Raw genomic sequence first — 18,794 nt, forward strand, 5'->3', positions numbered from 1 at the left:
AGGCTACAGTTGTACGTCCCGAATAAGATGGAGAATAACACTATTAGACTGGTTCATGAGAAAATTGGTCACTTAGGCGTCGATAAGACGTGCGATCAACTAAAGAAACACTATTGGCTACCCAAGATGAAAGATAAAGTAGAAAACTTTGTTCGAAATTGCATTAAATGCATAGCATTGCTAAAATACCGATACCATTCGACACCATACATGTCGATCACTTTGGCCCTCTGCCCTCCATTAACTCGAAGCGCAAATATATTTTAGTGGTTGTTGATGCATTCACGAAGTTCGTTCGTTTGTATCCAGTAAATTCAACGAGTACGAAAGAAGTCATAGCTTCCCTAGACAAATACTTCAGTTATTACAGCAGACCCAAGAGGCTGATATCTGACCGCGGCTCTTGTTTCACTTCTCTCGAATTCGACGCGTATTTGTTAAAAAACAACATATGTCACGTGAAAGTAGCCACGGCTTCCCCACAAGCAAACGGGCAGGTAGAAATGGTGAATAGAATAATCAAGGCCATGTTGAGTAAAATCTCCGAGCCGATTAACCATGCCAACTGGTCAGCCAAGTTAGGTCAAGTAGAATACGGTCTTAATAATACCATACACTCCACCACTGGTTACGCACCAAGTATGTTGCTGTTCGGTGTGGAACAGAGAGGAGCGATAATCGATGAATTGACAGAACACCTAGAGGATAAAAACCATTACAGTGCGCCTCGTGACCTTGAGGCTACCCGTGCGTCTGCCTTAGCTGCTATAGAAAAGTCACAAGAATATAACTCAAAATACTTTTCCAATCGCTCCAAGCCTCCTGAGACATTCAGTGTCGGTGACTTTGTTGTCATACGTAATGTAGATACATCGGCCGGTTCTAATAAAAAGTTTATACCAAAATATAGAGGCCCATACGTAATTCATAAGGTATTACCACATGACCGATACGTAATAAGAGACATAGAAAATTGCCAGTTAACCCAGTTACCCTATGATGGTATTATAGAAGCATCGCGCATTAGAATGTGGTCTGCCGATGCATCTGAATGCCACTCAACTCCCGTTTAGGCGACACTCCATGTATTTCAAGTATATTGTGTTTATTTTAAGTAAGAACAATTTAGCTTATAGTTACAAATAGAAATAAGTGATTTAATAATCGTGGTCGATTATAGTGTCAGATTGGCCGAAGCTGTAATCCATCAGAAATGAAGGTACTGACACTCGTCGTTAGTTATAATTGTGTGCCAGCCCTAATAGTCACTGGATGGATTGCAGCCAATGCCATCTAACAGTCAGATCGGTTGCACGAGCAGAAGGTGTAATGTGAAAAATATAAGTATGGCAACGCTGTCTTTTAGGCAAGAATCTGGCGATCAGCCAATCAGGTGCTCGCTTTGATTCTTGCTTAGCTGACGCAGCCCTCTGTAGGAAAACATCGGTAGCTTATTATAAGAAAGATGTTTAAAGAAAATGTGAAAATATGGCAATGAGGTAGACACGAAAAAAAAAAAGAAGATTGATTGAGAATAGAGCACTGAATGCGAACGGAAAAATAAAAAACCCAACCTTGGCATTATTATTACAAATAAACCGGAATTATATTATTTAAGTAAATGCATCTCTTGGTTACTTTCTGATATTTTGGTATTTAAAATCACCTTTTGAAAAAATACACTGTAAAAAATTTTTATTCCAGTGGGGTGCACCCCAGCTAACATCAAAACAACGGCTCGAATACTTCACGTACAAGGAAAAGGTCGGCGGCTCAATGTACTTGAGAACATGGAGATATACAAGTTAAAAACATTTGACGGCAGGATAATAAACGAACAAACCAACACTATCTCTGACGAAATATTTGAACCCTTAAAACTAGTTTACAAAAAACAGCACAAGCCAGAAGGTACATCAACCAAACACGTAACAATGAAAGAGCAAAAACGAAAAATTTACCAAACGGCAATAATCACCGATTTCTACCTACCTCAACCTACCGCTTAGCTAACAAGCGGTATGTCTAGATACCTAAAAAAACAACCCTTGGAAAAGGTAACAATACGGACGTATCAATACCGCGCACACACACACGCATATTAACGTTACCTACCACGGACACATAGATTGACATATTGACCTGCCACAGTACCCATGGACTATAAAAAACAACACAACGGATAGACACAGACCAGAACGAAACTAGGCATTGATATGGAATCAACTAATAAATACAGATGTGTGCAGCTATCAAGAAAATGTTCCTCTCAACTTCGAAACATTAGCTTAAACGAAGCAGCGCTGATATCTGAGCATTTTCCAGCAGTCTCCGACATTCATCGTTGCCGTATTTGCGAAAGTTGTCGCTTTAAACTTAAGGATGCTATCAAGATTGCTGATAATCAGCGTTCTACTGAAACGGAAAGTGAAGATGCACAAGAAATCTTGATTAGCGGTGAATTGTATCAAGAATATAAGGAAGTTCCAACATGCAGCAGCTATACTAAATCACTCGCAACGAACGTCGACAATATAAATAAGCATGTTATTCCTCATCTTGGAAGCCATCCATCGCCAATGAAGCGAAAATATTTAGAAAGGGATTCATACTGCAAAAAAAAACAGCAAATTGCGCAAAGTATTTCGGATTCACTTGGAGGTGGTTCACTGTCAACTTTATCAGAAGATCAAAGTTTACTACGAACAAATTTTGGAGAACATGAAATATCAAATCGAAAACTGCTCAAATAATTTGAATAAGCAAAAAATATTATCTATTACCAAACACCATGACATCTAAGGAAAATAAAGACATTTTTGGGCATGATTTATCTTACGAATTGATAAAAATTAGCAAAGATATACAAAAAAATAAAACAAAGTTTTCGGACGTCAAACGCTCTAGCATGGACAGGCGTAGTTTACCTGAACAAACTAGTAAGTAAGCAAATATTCTGAAAGTCAGCAGTATGAGCTGCGCAAAGTTGTATATTAAATCTAAATAAATAAAAATAAAAAATTAACTTTATCAAGTGTATGTCAATTTATTGTGCGTGTCTGAAAAATTTGATAATACGATTTTTGTTCGAATCTATTAGAATACTTAGTCATAGTATTTGTATCTGTATAACTTCCAAAGTATAGCTAGGTACCATTTTTGTCACACAATAATAGCAAAATAAAAAAAAAGTTAACAAGAGATGGTTTTACACCATTCTAGTTTTTATATTAAATCGACCTTTCTAAAAAAATTTTTTTTTAAATCGCTTGGTCTTTGAAGTGTTTCCCAGTTTGAAAAAAAATGTAGAAAAAAAAAAAATGTTTTCAGTGTAATATAGAATCTTTACAGTATCAGCCCAATTCTAAACGAAAATTCCGTGCGAGTTTTCTCCCTTCTCCCATTCCTCGTATTCTAAATAAAAATTCCTTGTGAGTTTTTTCACTTCTCCCTTTCCTCCTATTCTGAACAATGTTCGAAAAAGCGGAAACCGGTTATGGGAGAAAAGTAGGTATTATGAATGTGAGGGAGAGGGAGATTTCTCTCCCATTTCATAGGAGTTTTTTCACTTGTTAAATTAAAGGGAATACATCAAAATAGTTAAGGAAATTGGTTCTTTTAAGAAAGAACACTTATTTGTACAAATTTGTGCTAAAAGATGTATTTATATTCTACCACAATATTCTCACTTCTAATACAACAACAACTACAACCACAATATTCTTTATTTTAAGTTGAAAAGTATATCATAAGCAACGGTAGAGCTCTTGGTATACAAATTTGATGCATCCATCCAGAAATTGCGCAAGGATTTTTTAATAAGGCTTAAATAGATTTTGGCATATGATGAAGGACGAATTCAACTCAACTTGGCCGCCAGAAAATTGCTTTGCTGAATGAAAGCAGGCAACTCCGGCAGATTTGTGTTATGCGGCCGTCTTCTGCTTATGTTCCGCTGTTGATGTTGCTGTGGCACCAATTCATTACTCATTTCAGTGAATACCCCATGAAATGTAATAAATACTGTGCAATGTTTATATTTTATTTCTTAATTTTCAACAAATTTGCAACAATAATTAAACTTTTCAATTTTTTAAACAAAATAAGAAATGTGCAACGAACTTTCAATTGACAAAACAGCTGACTTCGAAAATTCGAAATTCCTATTCCCCAATTATTGTTCTCCCTAGGAGAACAGAATTGGAGGAATTTTTCCGCGGGAATAAAAAAATCCGCGAGAACAAAATTCCGCGAGAATATTTAGAATTGGTCTGTATATCTTTTCAAAGGTGATTTTAATACCTTTCTAACGGTATAAAAATTTTTGAAATCGGTTGATTAGTTTACGCGTGATATCAAAATATCAGAAAGTAACCAAGAGATGCATTTACTTAACCTCCTGCGTACAAAACCTAAAGTTTTTGGAATTTCTTTACAAAATTTTACTTCTTCACTTCTTGAAGATTACTTATTATGGAAATAATAATAAAAAAAATTAATATAACGGTTAAAGTGGGTTTTCGCTATGTCCTATATAAAAGACATGGGAATTGAATCAATACACCACTTTTTAATTCATTAACTTTATTATACTCAGTTGAGCAGAGCTCACAGAGTATATTAAGTTTGATTGGATAACGGTTGGTTGTACATATATAAAGGAATTGAGATAGATATAGACTTCCATATATCAAAATAATCAGGATCGAAAAAAAATTTGATTGAGCCATGTCCGTCCGTCCGTCCGTCCGTTAACACGATAACTTGAGTAAATTTTGAGGTATCTTGATGAAATTTGGTATGTGGGTTCCTGAGCACTCATCTCAGATCGCTATTTAAAATGAACGATATCGGACTATAACCACGCCCACTTTTTCGATATCGAAAATTTCGAAAAACCGAAAAAATGCGATAATTCATTGCCAAAGGCGGTTAAAGCAATGAAACTTGGTAGATGGGTTGACGTTATGACGCAGAATAGAAAATTAGTAAGATTTTGGACAATGGGCGTGGCACCGCCCACTTTTACAAGAAGGTAATTTAAAAGTTTTGCAAGCTGTAATTTGGCAGTCGTTGAAGATATCATGATGAAATTTGGCAGGAACGTTACTACTATTACTATATATGTGCTAAATAAAAATTAGCAAAATTGGATTAAGAACACGCCCACTTTTTAAAAAAAAAATTTTTTTAATTCAAATTTTAACAAAAAATTTTATATCTTTACTGTATATAAGTAAATTAAGTCAAAATTCAACTCCAGTAATGATATGATGCAACAAAATACAAAAATAAAAGAAAATTTCAAAATGGGCGTGGCTCCGCCAATTTTCATTTAGTGTGTCTAGAATACTTTTAATGCCATAAGTCGAACAAAAATTTACCAATCCTTTTGAAATTTGGTAGGAGCATAGATTCTATGACGTTAACTGTTCTCTGTGAAAATGGGCGCAATCGGTGGAAGCCACGCCCAGTTTTTATACACAGTCCACCGACTGTCCTTCCGCTCGGCCCTTAACACAATAACTTGAGCAAAAACCGATATATCTTTACTAAACTTAGCCCACGTACTTATCTGAACTCACTTTATCTTGGTATAAAAAATGGCCGAAATCCGACCATAACCACGCCCACTTTATCGATATCGAAAATTACGAAAAATTAAAAAAATGCCATAATTCTATACCAAATACGAAAAAAGGGATGAAACATGGTAACTGGATTGGTTTATTGACGCAAAATATAACTTTGGAAAAAACTTTGTAAAATGGGTGTGACACCTACCATATTAAGTAGAAGAAAATGAAAAAGTTCTACAAGGCGAAATCAACAGCCCTTGGAATCTTGGCAGGAATACTGTTAGTGTTATTGAATATATAAATAAATTAGCAGTACCCGACAGATGATTTTCTGGATCACCTGATCCACATTTGGTCGATATCGCGAGAACGCCTTCACATATACATCTAAGGGCCACTCGCTTTTAAAACCCTCATTAATACCTTTAATTTGATATCCATATCGTACAAACACATTCTAGAGTCAACCCTGGCCCACCCTAATGGCGATATCTCGAAAAGGCGTGCACCTATAGACCTAATGCCCACTCCCTCTTAAAATGCTCAGTAACACCTTTCGTTTGATACCCATATCGTAAAAACATTCTAGAGTCACCCCTGGCCCACCCTAATGGCGATATCTCGAAAAGGCGTCCACCTATAGACCTAATGCCCACTCCCTCTTAAAATGCTCAGTAACACCTTTCCTTTGATACCCATATCGTACAAACATTCTAGAGTCACCCCTGGCCCACCCTAATGGCGATATCTCGAAAAGGCGTCCACCTATAGACCTAATGCCCACTCCCTCTTAAAATGCTCAGTAACACCTTTCGTTTGATACCCATATCGTACAAACATTCTAGAGTCACCCCTGGCCCACCCTAATAGCGATATCTCGAAAAGGCGTCCACCTATAAACCTAATGCCCACTCCCTCTTAAAATGCTCAGTAACACCTTTCGTTTGATACTCATATCGTACAAACATTCTAGAGTCACCCTTGGTCAACCTTTATGGCGATATCTCGAAAAGGCGTCCACCTATAGAACTGAGGATTACTCCCTTTTAAAATACTCATTACCACTTTTCATTCGATACCCATATCGTACAAACACATTCTAGAGTCACCCTGGCCCACCCTAATGGCGATATCTCGAAAAGGCGCCCACCTATAGACCTAATGCCCACTTTCTCTTAAAATGCTCAGTAACACCTTTCGTTTGATACCCATATCGTACAAACATTCTAGAGTCACCCCTGGCCCCCCCTAATGGCGATATCTCGAAAAGGCGTCCACCTATAGACCTAGTGCCCACTCCCTCTTAAAATGCTCAGTAACACCTTTCGTTTGATACCCATATCGTACAAACATTCTAGAGTCACCCTTGGTCCACCTTTATGGCGATATCTCGAAAAGGCGTCCACCTATAGAACTAAGGATTGCTCCCTTTTAAAATACTCATTACCACCTTTCATTTGATACCCATATCCTACAAACACATTCCAGAGTCACCCCTGGCCCACCCTAATGGCGATATCTCGAAAAGGCGTCCACCTATGGACCTAATGCCCACTCCCTCTTAAAATGCTCAGTAACACCTTTCGTTTGATACCCATATCGTACAAACACATTCTAGAGTCACCCCTGGCCTACCCTAATGGCGACATTTCGAAGAGGCGTCCACCTATAGACCTAATGCCCACTCCCTCTTAAAACACTCAGTAACACCTTTCATTTGATTCCCATATCGTACAACTAGAGACACCCCTGGTCCACCTTTATGGCGATATCTCGAAACGGCGTCCACCTAGGGAACTAAGGATCACTCCTTTTCAAAATACTCATTAACAGCTTTCATTTGATACCCATATCGTACAAACATATTCTAGAGTCACCCCTGGTCCACCTTTATGGCGATATCTCGAAAAGGCGTCCACCTATAGAACTACGGATTGCTCCCTTTTAAAATACTCATTACCACCTTTCATTTGATACCCATATCCTACAAACACATTCCAGAGTCACCCCTGGCCCACCCTAATGGCGATATCTCGAAAAGGCGTCCACCTATGGACCTAATGCCCACTCCCTCTTAAAATGCTCAGTAACACCTTTCGTTTGATACCCATATCGTACAAACACATTCTAGAGTCACCCCTGGCCTACCCTAATGGCGACATTTCGAAAAGGCGTCCACCTATAGACCTAATGCCCACTCCCTCTTAAAACGCTCAGTAACACCTTTCATTTGATTCCCATATCGTACAACTAGAGACACCCCTGGTCCACCTTTATGGCGATATCTCGAAACGGCGTCCACCTAGGGAACTAAGGATCACTCCTTTTCAAAATACTCATTATCACCTTTCATTTGACACCCATATCGTACAAACACATTCTAGAGTCAGCCCTGGTCCACCTTTATGGCGATATCCCTAAATGGCGTCCATCCATAGAACTATGGCCTACTCTCTCTTAAAATACTCTTTAATACCTTCCATTTGATACACATGTCATACAACCACATTCCAGGGTTACCCTAGGTTCATTTTCCTACATGGTGATTTTCCTTTTTTTGTCTCCATAGCTCTCAACTGAGTATGTAATGTTCGGTTAGACCCGAACTTAGCCTTCCTTACTTGTTTTTATTGTAGTTTTTTAAATAAACAAAAAAATAATGAGTTTTCTTTACTAAAACATAACAAAAACTTTACATTAATTCAATAGTTGTAATATAATAATGAGAAAAGTATAAAAATATATCATTTTTCACTTAACAATTTTCATGAAACTTTGAAAAGCAATTTCGATCCGGAGTGAAGCAGAGATAAATTTCACATTTTTTGCAAAATACTGTTGTTTTTTTTCACATCCAGTTTTTCTGCAGCGGCTTTGTTTTGGGCCATATTCTGGCAGATGCGCAGCCCCTTTAGTACGAGTTGCTTTAGTAGGCACTGGCTTTATTAAGACTTTGCGCTTCTTATGCTGCGGTTCAAGTTCATCGTAACTCATTTCAGCTTCAGTGTCGTCTTCTTCCTCATTTTCAGAGATGAGTTTTGCGCCCAAATTCATTTTGTATTCTCACATCTGTATAATGTTACTTTTTGGTACTCCCTTCTCCACTTAATTTTGCCTGTACTGCAGTCAAGCGTTTACCACGCATAAATCAAACAAATGAGAGATTACACGGATGGTCCACTTCCTTGTACGGTTACGCGATTGGCAAACCGAAAGCATTCTGTCAGCGAGATCCACACCTCCCATATTTTCGTTATACTTTTTGATAACATCAGGCCTTTTTACTGTTACATATTGCTTATCCTTCTTAGACCATCTCTTACATTCGTCATGGTACTGGCCGTAATAACATGTTGACATCATCAAGACTGGTTTATTATCAAGCCACATCGTTATGGCGAGTTTTTGATCTTGCCTTATCTTTACCTCACTACTTCCTCTTTCTTTCTTCTAGAACAACTTTTCTTCAGTCAGTACACAATCTTTCGGAACTCTATTTTTCATAATAGTGCCTGTGCAATGGAATCCAAGCTTCAGTAATTCGTCAGACAGCTTTGCAGTGGTAAAAAAACGGTCGAAAAACAATGAATGTCCTGGCACCAGTGTTTTTGTAAGATCAATAATAGCTGCTTATTCCAAATTAAATCCGTTGCTTACCAAATGTGGAAATGTAGTATCCCCCTGATAAATAGTCATGTCGCAAACAATGCCTCTTGGTGATGCTAAGACGAAAACTTTAAGCCCCACAGGGTTTGGTTTGTTGGGACAGTATGGTCGAATGGGACATTTCCCTGTGAAAGGTACAATCATTTCATCAATACTCATTTCTTGTGGACGATTCTGTTCATGACATCCAGCCAAAATGCGATCAAATGATGGCTGAACTTTCCAGATTTTCTGCAATTTTTGCTCCGGTGTTATGAAAAAAAATCTGTTGCGTGACATTGCCGTTGCTATTATAGGAACTTTCCACTTGTTGGACCAATACATTGAAATTTGAGGATATTGTAAAGCGGACATGACCATGGTAATACCAATATAGACCTTCAGTTCACTTACAGTAAGCCCTATAGATTTTCCAGTTTCTAAAATATGTGTTCTATTAGTGCAGTTTACCATATCAGCAAGAATGTTGTCATCTATATATTGGTCATAGAACTGGTACCATTCCCATTCTTCAGTATTTTTCTCAAGGTAAGCAGGTTGCATTAGGCTATTAGTTCCTGATTCCAGTGTGTTTTCAACCCAAGTGCGCTGAATGCCAGCATCATTTTGTTCGATACTTATCCGCCGGATATCTGATATCTGAGCATTTTCCAGCAGTCTCCGACATTCATCGTTGCCGTATTTGCGAAAGTTGTCGCTTTAAACTTAAGGATGCTATCAAGATTGCTGATAATCAGCGTTCTACTGAAACGGAAAGTGAAGATGCACAAGAAATCTTGATTAGCGGTGAATTGTATCAAGAATATAAGGAAGTTCCAACATGCAGCAGCTATACTAAATCACTCGCAACGAACGTCGACAATATAAATAAGCATGTTATTCCTCATCTTGGAAGCCATCCATCGCCAATGAAGCGAAAATATTTAGAAAGGGATTCATACTGCAAAAAAAAACACAGCAAATTGCGCAAAGTATTTCGGATTCACTTGGAGGTGGTTCACTGTCAACTTTATCAGAAGATCAAAGCTTACTACGAACAAATTTTGGAGAACATGAAATATCAAATCGAAAACTGCTCAAATAATTTGAATAAGCAAAAAATATTATCTATTACCAAACACCATGACATCTAAGGAAAATAAAGACATTTTTGGGCATGATTTATCTTACGAATTGATAAAAATTAGCAAAGATATACAAAAAAATAAAACAAAGTTTTCGGACGTCAAACGCTCTAGCATGGACAGGCGTAGTTTACCTGAACAAACTAGTAAGTAAGCAAATATTCTGAAAGTCAGCAGTATGAGCTGCGCAAAGTTGTATATTAAATCTAAATAAATAAAAATAAAAAAATAACTTTATCAAGTGTATGTCAATTTATTGTGCGTGTCTGAAAAATTTGATAATACGATTTTTGTTCGAATCTATTAGAATACTTAGTCATAGTATTTGTATCTGTATAACTTCCATAGTATAGCTAGGTACCATTTTTGTCACACAATAATAGCAAAATAAAAAAAAAGTTAACAAGAGATGGTTTTACACCATTCTAGTTTTTATATTAAATCGACCTTTCTAAAAAATTTTTTTTTTAAATCGCTTGGTCTTTGAAGTGTTTCCCAGTTTGAAAAAAAATGTAGAAAAAAAAAAATGTTTTCAGTGTAATATAGAATCTTTACAGTATCAGCCCAATTCTAAACGAAAATTCCGTGCGAGTTTTCTCCCTTCTCCCATTCCTCGTATTCTAAATAAAAATTCCTTGTGAGTTTTTTCACTTCTCCCTTTCCTCCTATTCTGAACAATGTTCGAAAAAGCGGAAACCGGTTATGGGAGAAAAGTAGGTATTATGAATGTGAGGGAGAGGGAGATTTCTCTCCCATTTCATAGGAGTTTTTTCACTTGTTAAATTAAAGGGAATGCATCAAAATAGTTAAAGGAAATTGGTTATTTTAAGAAAGAACACTTATTTGTACAAATTTGTGCTAAAAGATGTATTTATATTCTACCACAATATTCTCACTTCTAATACAACAACAACTACAACCACAATATTCTTTATTTTAAGTTGAAAAGTATATCATAAGCAACGGTAGAGCTCTTGGTATACAAATTTGATGCAGCCATCCAGAAATTGCGCAAGGATTTTTTAATAAGGCTTAAATAGATTTTGGCATATGATGAAGGACGAATTCAACTCAACTTGGCCGCCAGAAAATTGCTTTGCTGAATGAAAGCAGGCAACTCCGGCAGATTTGTGTTATGCGGCCGTCTTCTGCTTATGTTCCGCTGTTGATGTTGCTGTGGCACCAATTCATTACTCATTTCAGTGAATACCACATGAAATGCAATAAATACTGTGCAATGTTTATATTTTATTTCTTAATTTTCAACAAATTTGCAACAATAATTAAACTTTTCAATTTTTTAAACAAAATAAGAAATGTGCAACGAAATTTCAATTGACAAAACAGCTGACTTCGAAAATTCGAAATTCCTATACCCCAATTATTGTTCTCCCTAGGAGAACAGAATTGGAGGAATTTTTCCGCGGGAATAAAAAAATCCGCGAGAACAAAATTCCGCGAGAATATTTAGAATTGGTCTGTATATCTTTTCAAAGGTGATTTTAATAACTTTCTAACGGTATAAAAATTTTTGAAATCGGTTGATTAGTTTACGCGTGATATCAAAATATCAGAAAGTAACCAAGAGATGCATTTACTTAACCTCCTGCGTACAAAACCTAAAGTTTTTGGAATTTCTTTACAAAATTTTACTTCTTCACTTCTTGAAGATTACTTATTATGGAAATAATAATAAAAAAAATTAATATAACGGTTAAAGTGGGTTTTCGCTATGTCCTATATAAAAGACATGGGAATTGAATCAATACACCACTTTTTAATTGATTAACTTTATTTTTATTGTAGTTTTTTAAATAAACAAAAAAATAATGAGTTTTCTTTACTAAAACATAACAAAAACTTTACATTAATTCAATAGTTGTAATATAATAATGAGAAAAGTATAAAAATATATCATTTTTCACTTAACAATTTTCATGAAACTTTGAAAAGCAATTTCTATCCGGAGTGAAGCAGAGATAAATTTCACATTTTTTGCAAAATACTGTTGTTTTTTTTTTTCACATCGAGTTTTTCTGCAGCGGCTTTGTTTTGGGCCATATTCTGGCAGATGCGCAGCCCCTTTAGTACGAGTTGCTTTAGTAGGCACTGGCTTTATTAAGACTTTGCGCTTCTTATGCTGCGGTTCAAGTTCATCGTAACTCATTTCAGCTTCAGTGTCGTCTTCTTCCTCATTTTCAGAGATGAGTTTTGCGCCCAAATTCATTTTGTATTCTCACATCTGTATAATGTTACTTTTTGGTACTCCCTTCTCCACTTAATTTTGCCTGTACTGCAGCCAATCGTTTACCACGCATAAATCAAACAAATGAGAGATTACACGGATGGTCCACTTCCTTGTACGGTTACGCGATTGGCAAACCGAAAGCATTCTGTCAGCGAGATCCACACCTCCCATATTTTCGTTATACTTTTTGATAACATCAGGCCTTTTTACTGTTACATATTGCTTATCCTTCTTAGACCATCTCTTACATTCGTCATGGTACTGGCCGTAATAACATGTTGACATCATCAAGACTGGTTTATTATCAAGCCACATCGTTATGGCGAGTTTTTGATCTTGCCTTATCTTTACCTCACTACTTCCTCGTTCTTTCTTCTAGAACAACTTTTCTTCAGTCAGTACACAATCTTTCGGAACTCTATTTTTCATAATAGTGCCTGTGCAATGGAAGATAAGCTTCAGTAATTCGTCAGACAGCTTTGCAGTGGTAAAGAAACGGTCGAAAAACAATGAATGTCCTGGCACCAGTGTTTTTGTAAGATCAATAATAGCTGCTTATTCCAAATTAAATCCGTTGCTTACCAAATGTGGAAATGTAGTATCCCCCTGATAAATAGTCATGTCGCAAACAATGCCTCTTGGTGATGTTAAGACGAAAACTTTAAGCCCCACAGGGTTTGGTTTGTTGGGACAGTATGGTCGAATGGGACATTTCCCTGTGAAAGGTACAATCATTTCATCAATACTCATTTCTTGTGGACGATTCTGTTCATGACATCCAGCCAAAATGCGATCAAATGATGGCTGAACTTTCCAGATTTTCTGCAATTTTTGCTCCGGTGTTATGAAAAAAAATCTGTTGCGTGACATTGCCGTTGCTATTATAGGAACTTTCCACTTGTTGGACCAATACATTGAAATTTGAGGATATTGTAAAGCGGACATGACCATGGTAATACCAATATAGACCTTCAGTTCACTTACAGTAAGCCCTATAGATTTTCCAGTTTCTAAAATATGTGTTCTATTAGTGCAGTTTACCATATCAGCAAGAATGTTGTCATCTATATATTGGTCATAGAACTGGTACCATTCCCATTCTTCAGTATTTTTCTCAAGGTAAGCAGGTTGCATTAGGCTATTAGTTCCTGATTCCAGTGTGTTTTCAACCCAAGTGCGCTGAATGCCAGCATCATTTTGTTCGATACTTATCCGCCGGAGTTCATTACCGTCTTCGGCCATATGGTCTTTGCAATGTACGTTTTCTTTTACGTATTAAAACAGACGATGACGGTAAATCATGCAATTCTCTCGGAGAAGCCAGTGGAGTGTGGTTTCTGGTTTCTTGTCCCAATTCTCCAGGCACAAATTCAGGGTCATTATCTTCGTCGTCACTAGAAAAATCAAAATCCGAGTTTTCCAACGCTGCAATTATCTCATCCTCAGTTATAGCTGCAAAGGAATAGAAAAAAGTTTGATGTACTTCATAGAGTACATGAGCACTCACATTCATTAACTTAAATTAAATACTGTTGTACTTTGCAAAGGACATCGAAATGCATTTCAGTATTATAAGTACACTATTTGATATTTCAATGAAATAATAGTTTAAACAAGTAATTCACAATTCTGTTAAATAAATTATCACTGATTTGCACTGATTTTCGAAATAATCCACTAGATAAATACAAATTAACTTACCTCTGATGCTTATTATCACGTTCTTTTATGCACTCCATATTTATAATAACTGTAAATAATATTTGACGTTTGAATTTTTTTCCATAAACTAAGATGCCAATGCGTGTCATAATAATAATATTTCAGTGATGCCAGTTTTAAAAAACGCTCTACATTTTTTAAATTCAATGTACTATGTGTAGGACAAAAGTACGCAGGAGGTTAAAAAAATTAAAAAAAAAAAAACCCATTTTAGTTTTCAGATATGTTATATATATTAAATAGACCTTTCTAAAATAAAATTTTATTTTTCAAAATCGCTTGATCTTTGAAGTGTTTTTTCAGTTTTAAATTTTATTAAAAAAAATTTTTTTTTTCAGTGTACACAAAATTTTTACGGTGTATTTTTTTGAAAGCTTATTTCAATACCTTTCTAATGGTATGAAGATCTTTGAAATCGGTAAAGCCATTCCGTAGTAATCACACTTTAAAGTACCTATTATCGTCATTTTTCTAATATTTTCGGATATTTCGATACCTTGCAACGCCCACAATTTTTCGAAAATGCAATTTCTAAAAATGAGGTTGTGTTTGGGTGGGTAAGATGTAACCCCATGCAAAATTTCATCAAATTCTGAGGGGGTCGGGTTCAACGCATATTGGATTTGATATGAAATTCATCATACATCACATAAACGTCTACCTAACGCTCTGTCGGCATATACATCATCGCTAAAGTGCTACATATGTGGGGCTTCTCCAAAAGATATGAACAATATGCGAGCACTGTCAGAGCGAAATGTTGACAAAAGCATGCTGGCTTTCGGAATTTCCCCTTTACGTTCTTGGATACGATGCATGGAATGTATGCTAGACATCGCTTATCGAATGGAAATGAAGACCTGGTATGTGCGGGACGAAGAAAATAAGGAAAAGATTAAAAAGAAGAAAGAACATATCCAAAATAGATTCAGGAAAGAAGTTGGTCTTTTGATTGATATGCCAAAGCAAAAAACCGGCAACAAAAATGATGACAACACTGCGAGAAGATTCTTTGGAGATCCTGAAATAACGTCAGACATAACCGACATAAACATCAATTTTTTGAAAAGGTTTCAAATAAATTCTGAAGCTTTTGACCACTATGTGACAGAGACAAGGGTACTATATTTATCGGAATATGCTTGGTACAATATGCCAGTGAGCATACATAAAATTCTGTTTCATGGAAAGAGTATAATCGTGTCTGCTATTCTTTCTATTGGTCAACTTTCGGAAGAAGCTTAAGAGTCCTGAAACAAAGATGCACCACAAGAAAGTCCAGAATTTGTAGTAACTTGGATTTGCTGCACAGATTGCTGATATCGTCAGACCCGTTCATAAACAGTTTGCGGAAAACCCCTAGGTCCAAGCGGCGAGCATTAACGAGTGAAGTTATTGGCTTATTATCTGAAGCATGAGCATGTCGACGATGTTGACGCCGACTAACTTTAGACCAGTTAAAATATCACTTTTTATTTATAAGTATGTAGTATTTCGGTTCAGTTTTTACAAATATATGTACCTATGTTGTGTTTGACTTTGAAAATAAAATTTTTTAAATATTAATCAAAAGCCTCTAAGCGTAAGTTAAGAAATATAAACAATTTTTATTTATATTGGCACTGCAAAATGCTTTTAAAGTAGAAAATATGATTATGTGAAATTTCACTTTATATGAGGGGAAGGATAAAAAGTGGGCGGATTACGCCCATCTTTATTCTCAAATCAGATTTAGGTATCTGCAGTCAAAATTTCAAATGAATTGCTCTATTCGTTTGGCTGTTATTAATTGTAGCATCCTAAAAGTGAAAAAAGTTACACTGTGCGCCGCACGTATGCCTGTCGTAAGACGACTAAAATACAAAATTGATTCTAGGGGTTGTGTAGCGCAACCCCTTCAACGGGTTCCTAGCGCAATATATAGCTTCTCCAACCCAATTGTCAACCACATACCCGCGGCGAATGCTGTTTCTTTAACAGCCGAGGCTCTGGCGACCCCAAGTTCCTTATGTATCTAGGGGGTGGGAGGCCGAGATGGCCTAGAAGGTTTCATGTGGTCATACCAAATCGTTCCCGAGATGGTCGGGCTAGTACCTTAATGGTGCTTGTTACCCGAACGTACCGGATCTGCATCGCGGCAAAGGACCATCAACATCGATAACACTCTCCAAGGCCTTCGGGGAGTGTTCTTATCGCCACAACAACAACAACATAAAAATTTAACATTATAGATTATAGCCAATCTCATCTTCTTAGGCCCGGTTTTCAGTACAAGTTCAACTCAGTTTGTCAGTTAAGCTACGCTTAACCTAACTACGCTTAGCTCCTCATGAAACTTGGGGGTGGGTAGGGAGGAGATGGCCTGAAGGTTTAATGTGGCCACATAAATCGTTTCCGAGATGGTCGGGCTAGCACCTTAATGGTGCTGTGGTACCGGATCTGTATCCGGCAAAGGATCATTACATCGATAACACTCCCCAAAGCCTTGGGAGCAACCTTATCGCTACAACAACAACAACGGAAATATTCATGTTAAGGAGAAAAAAGGAAACATGGCAACACTGTGAGTGGCCGCGCCTATTGGAAACAAAAAGGATTTTTGGAAATGGTAGGATAATTAATGTGGAAAAGCATAAATCTTGGGAATTAAATACAAAAAAGTTGCTTTAACGGTTTTGTAGATGTGCTATATTTTTATCAAAATCCCTTTTCAGTATAATGGCGAATATACAACTGTAACTAGCCCGACCATTTTGGGAACGATTTTATATGGCTCCATTGATCCTTCTAGGCCGGCCCCTTTACTCTTTTAGGTATTTTAGTCGCCCCTTATGACAGGCATACCTGCCAAGGGTATATTCTAAGCCCCCTATAAATATTGTAAAAGTCGATTAATATACCCAAATTATTTTATGGTTTGTGTAGCGCAACCCTTTTAAGGGGTTGCCAGCGCAATTTATATGTTCTCCAACCCTATTGTCGACCTCACCTGCCCGTGGCGAATCCTGTTTCTTTAGCAGCCGAAGGTCTGCTGACCAGCGGGATGGCATAGAAGGTTCAATGGGGTCATATTAAATCGATCTCGAGATGGTCGGGCATGTTTCAGAACGTACCGGATCTAGATCCGGCAAAGGACCATCAACATCGATAACACTCCCCAAAACCTTCGGAGTGTGTTTATCGCTGCTACAACAACAACAACATCATCAACAACAACAATCTATTCCTCGCACTTACCCCAATCCACAATCTGTGAACACAACAACCTGGCAATAGTTTTGTGTGCCCCAATTCGTAGACAATATACTAGCCACATTCTTAAGCATACTTATTAAGCAAAGTTTATCGCCTGTCTCGACTTTTTTAACCGCTTGACGTATAACATCATAATCGCGGGTAAAATCAACTTTTACTTCTGATGTTGTGGAGTATGTTATTAGTGAAACATATTCTAATTTTGATGTGGCCGCTAAATGTTCTAGCAATTGAGAAATTCCTTTTAACGCCAATTGGTGATAGGTGAGTACATTTTCTTCACTGCGTCCCGGAATGGGTCGTTGCATCGATAACGATACTACAGAATGAAAATGATTGAAGTTCATACATATAATATTATTTGCGTTGAAATATATTTATGTGCATATGCTATATTTACTAACCATCCAAAGCAATAATAGTGGGCATGATGCGATATTTTTAATGCCACTAGCACCGTTTCCAAGCAATATGTACAACCTACTGCGTTTTCTACGTCTTTTGATGGGGTTTACGAGCTCCAATCTTACTCCACTTAAACTTTTCAGTGGGAAATAAAATCTTAATTGCTGTTAATTTTTTTCCTAAGGAACATTTTTTTTTTTTTCAATTAAACAAAAACAGCTGACTTTCAACCGCCCATACAGGGTGACCATTAAGGGCCGATTAATGGTGACCGTAATAAATTTCGCCAAGTAGCGCAACTAACAGTTGATGGGTGAAATTTGCACATTCACACGCACAGTTCTCGACTCAGTTTCAAAAAAAACTTTAGATTATTTAGCTTATATTTTAAAGTGAGATAATCCTTACCAATTGATTATATATATAGAATATATAAGGCGTTTTGTTGTTATTAAAGGAATCTTTTTATTTATATTAAAGTTTTTATCATTTATTTTTGAACTTTATTTTAACAATTTCATGCGATTTTAAAGCATTTTCGTGCATATAAATACAACCATGTGCATATACGTTTTGACATTACATTTCATACACGTTCGTATTTACCATTCTCATTGTTACCAAATTCGTAAACAATGACTGCGGATATTCTGTGTGATTTTTCGAAAAAATGTATTATTTTTGTGAAATTTTATACTTAATCTGTGGTATTGTGGTGGTCAAAAAGCTTTTATGCAAAAATACTTAGCTTCACAACGCTACAATGTATTTCGTAATGTGCATTGTTTACTATAT

General features: G+C 36.7%; 1 protein-coding gene across 2 annotated transcripts in view; it reads right to left on the reverse strand.

Annotated features, from left to right (window-relative positions):
- Positions 1 to 18,258, reverse strand: part of IntS14 (integrator complex subunit 14) — a 52,146-nt gene extending 33,888 nt beyond the window's left edge. For both annotated transcript variants that reach the window (XM_067766968.1, XM_067766967.1), the window contains exons 1-2: positions 17,999 to 18,258; positions 17,577 to 17,913 (exon numbers count right to left, since the gene is read on the reverse strand). In XM_067766968.1, the coding sequence (XP_067623069.1) occupies positions 17,577 to 17,913; positions 17,999 to 18,023 (362 nt within the window). In that variant the 5' untranslated portion in view covers positions 18,024 to 18,258. The remainder of the gene's footprint in view (positions 1 to 17,576; positions 17,914 to 17,998) is intronic.
- Positions 18,259 to 18,794: the final 536 nt, after the last annotated feature.

Source organism: Eurosta solidaginis, chromosome 2 (assembly GCF_040869045.1).
Source record: "Eurosta solidaginis isolate ZX-2024a chromosome 2, ASM4086904v1, whole genome shotgun sequence".
Lineage (NCBI taxonomy): Eukaryota > Metazoa > Arthropoda > Insecta > Diptera > Tephritidae > Eurosta > Eurosta solidaginis.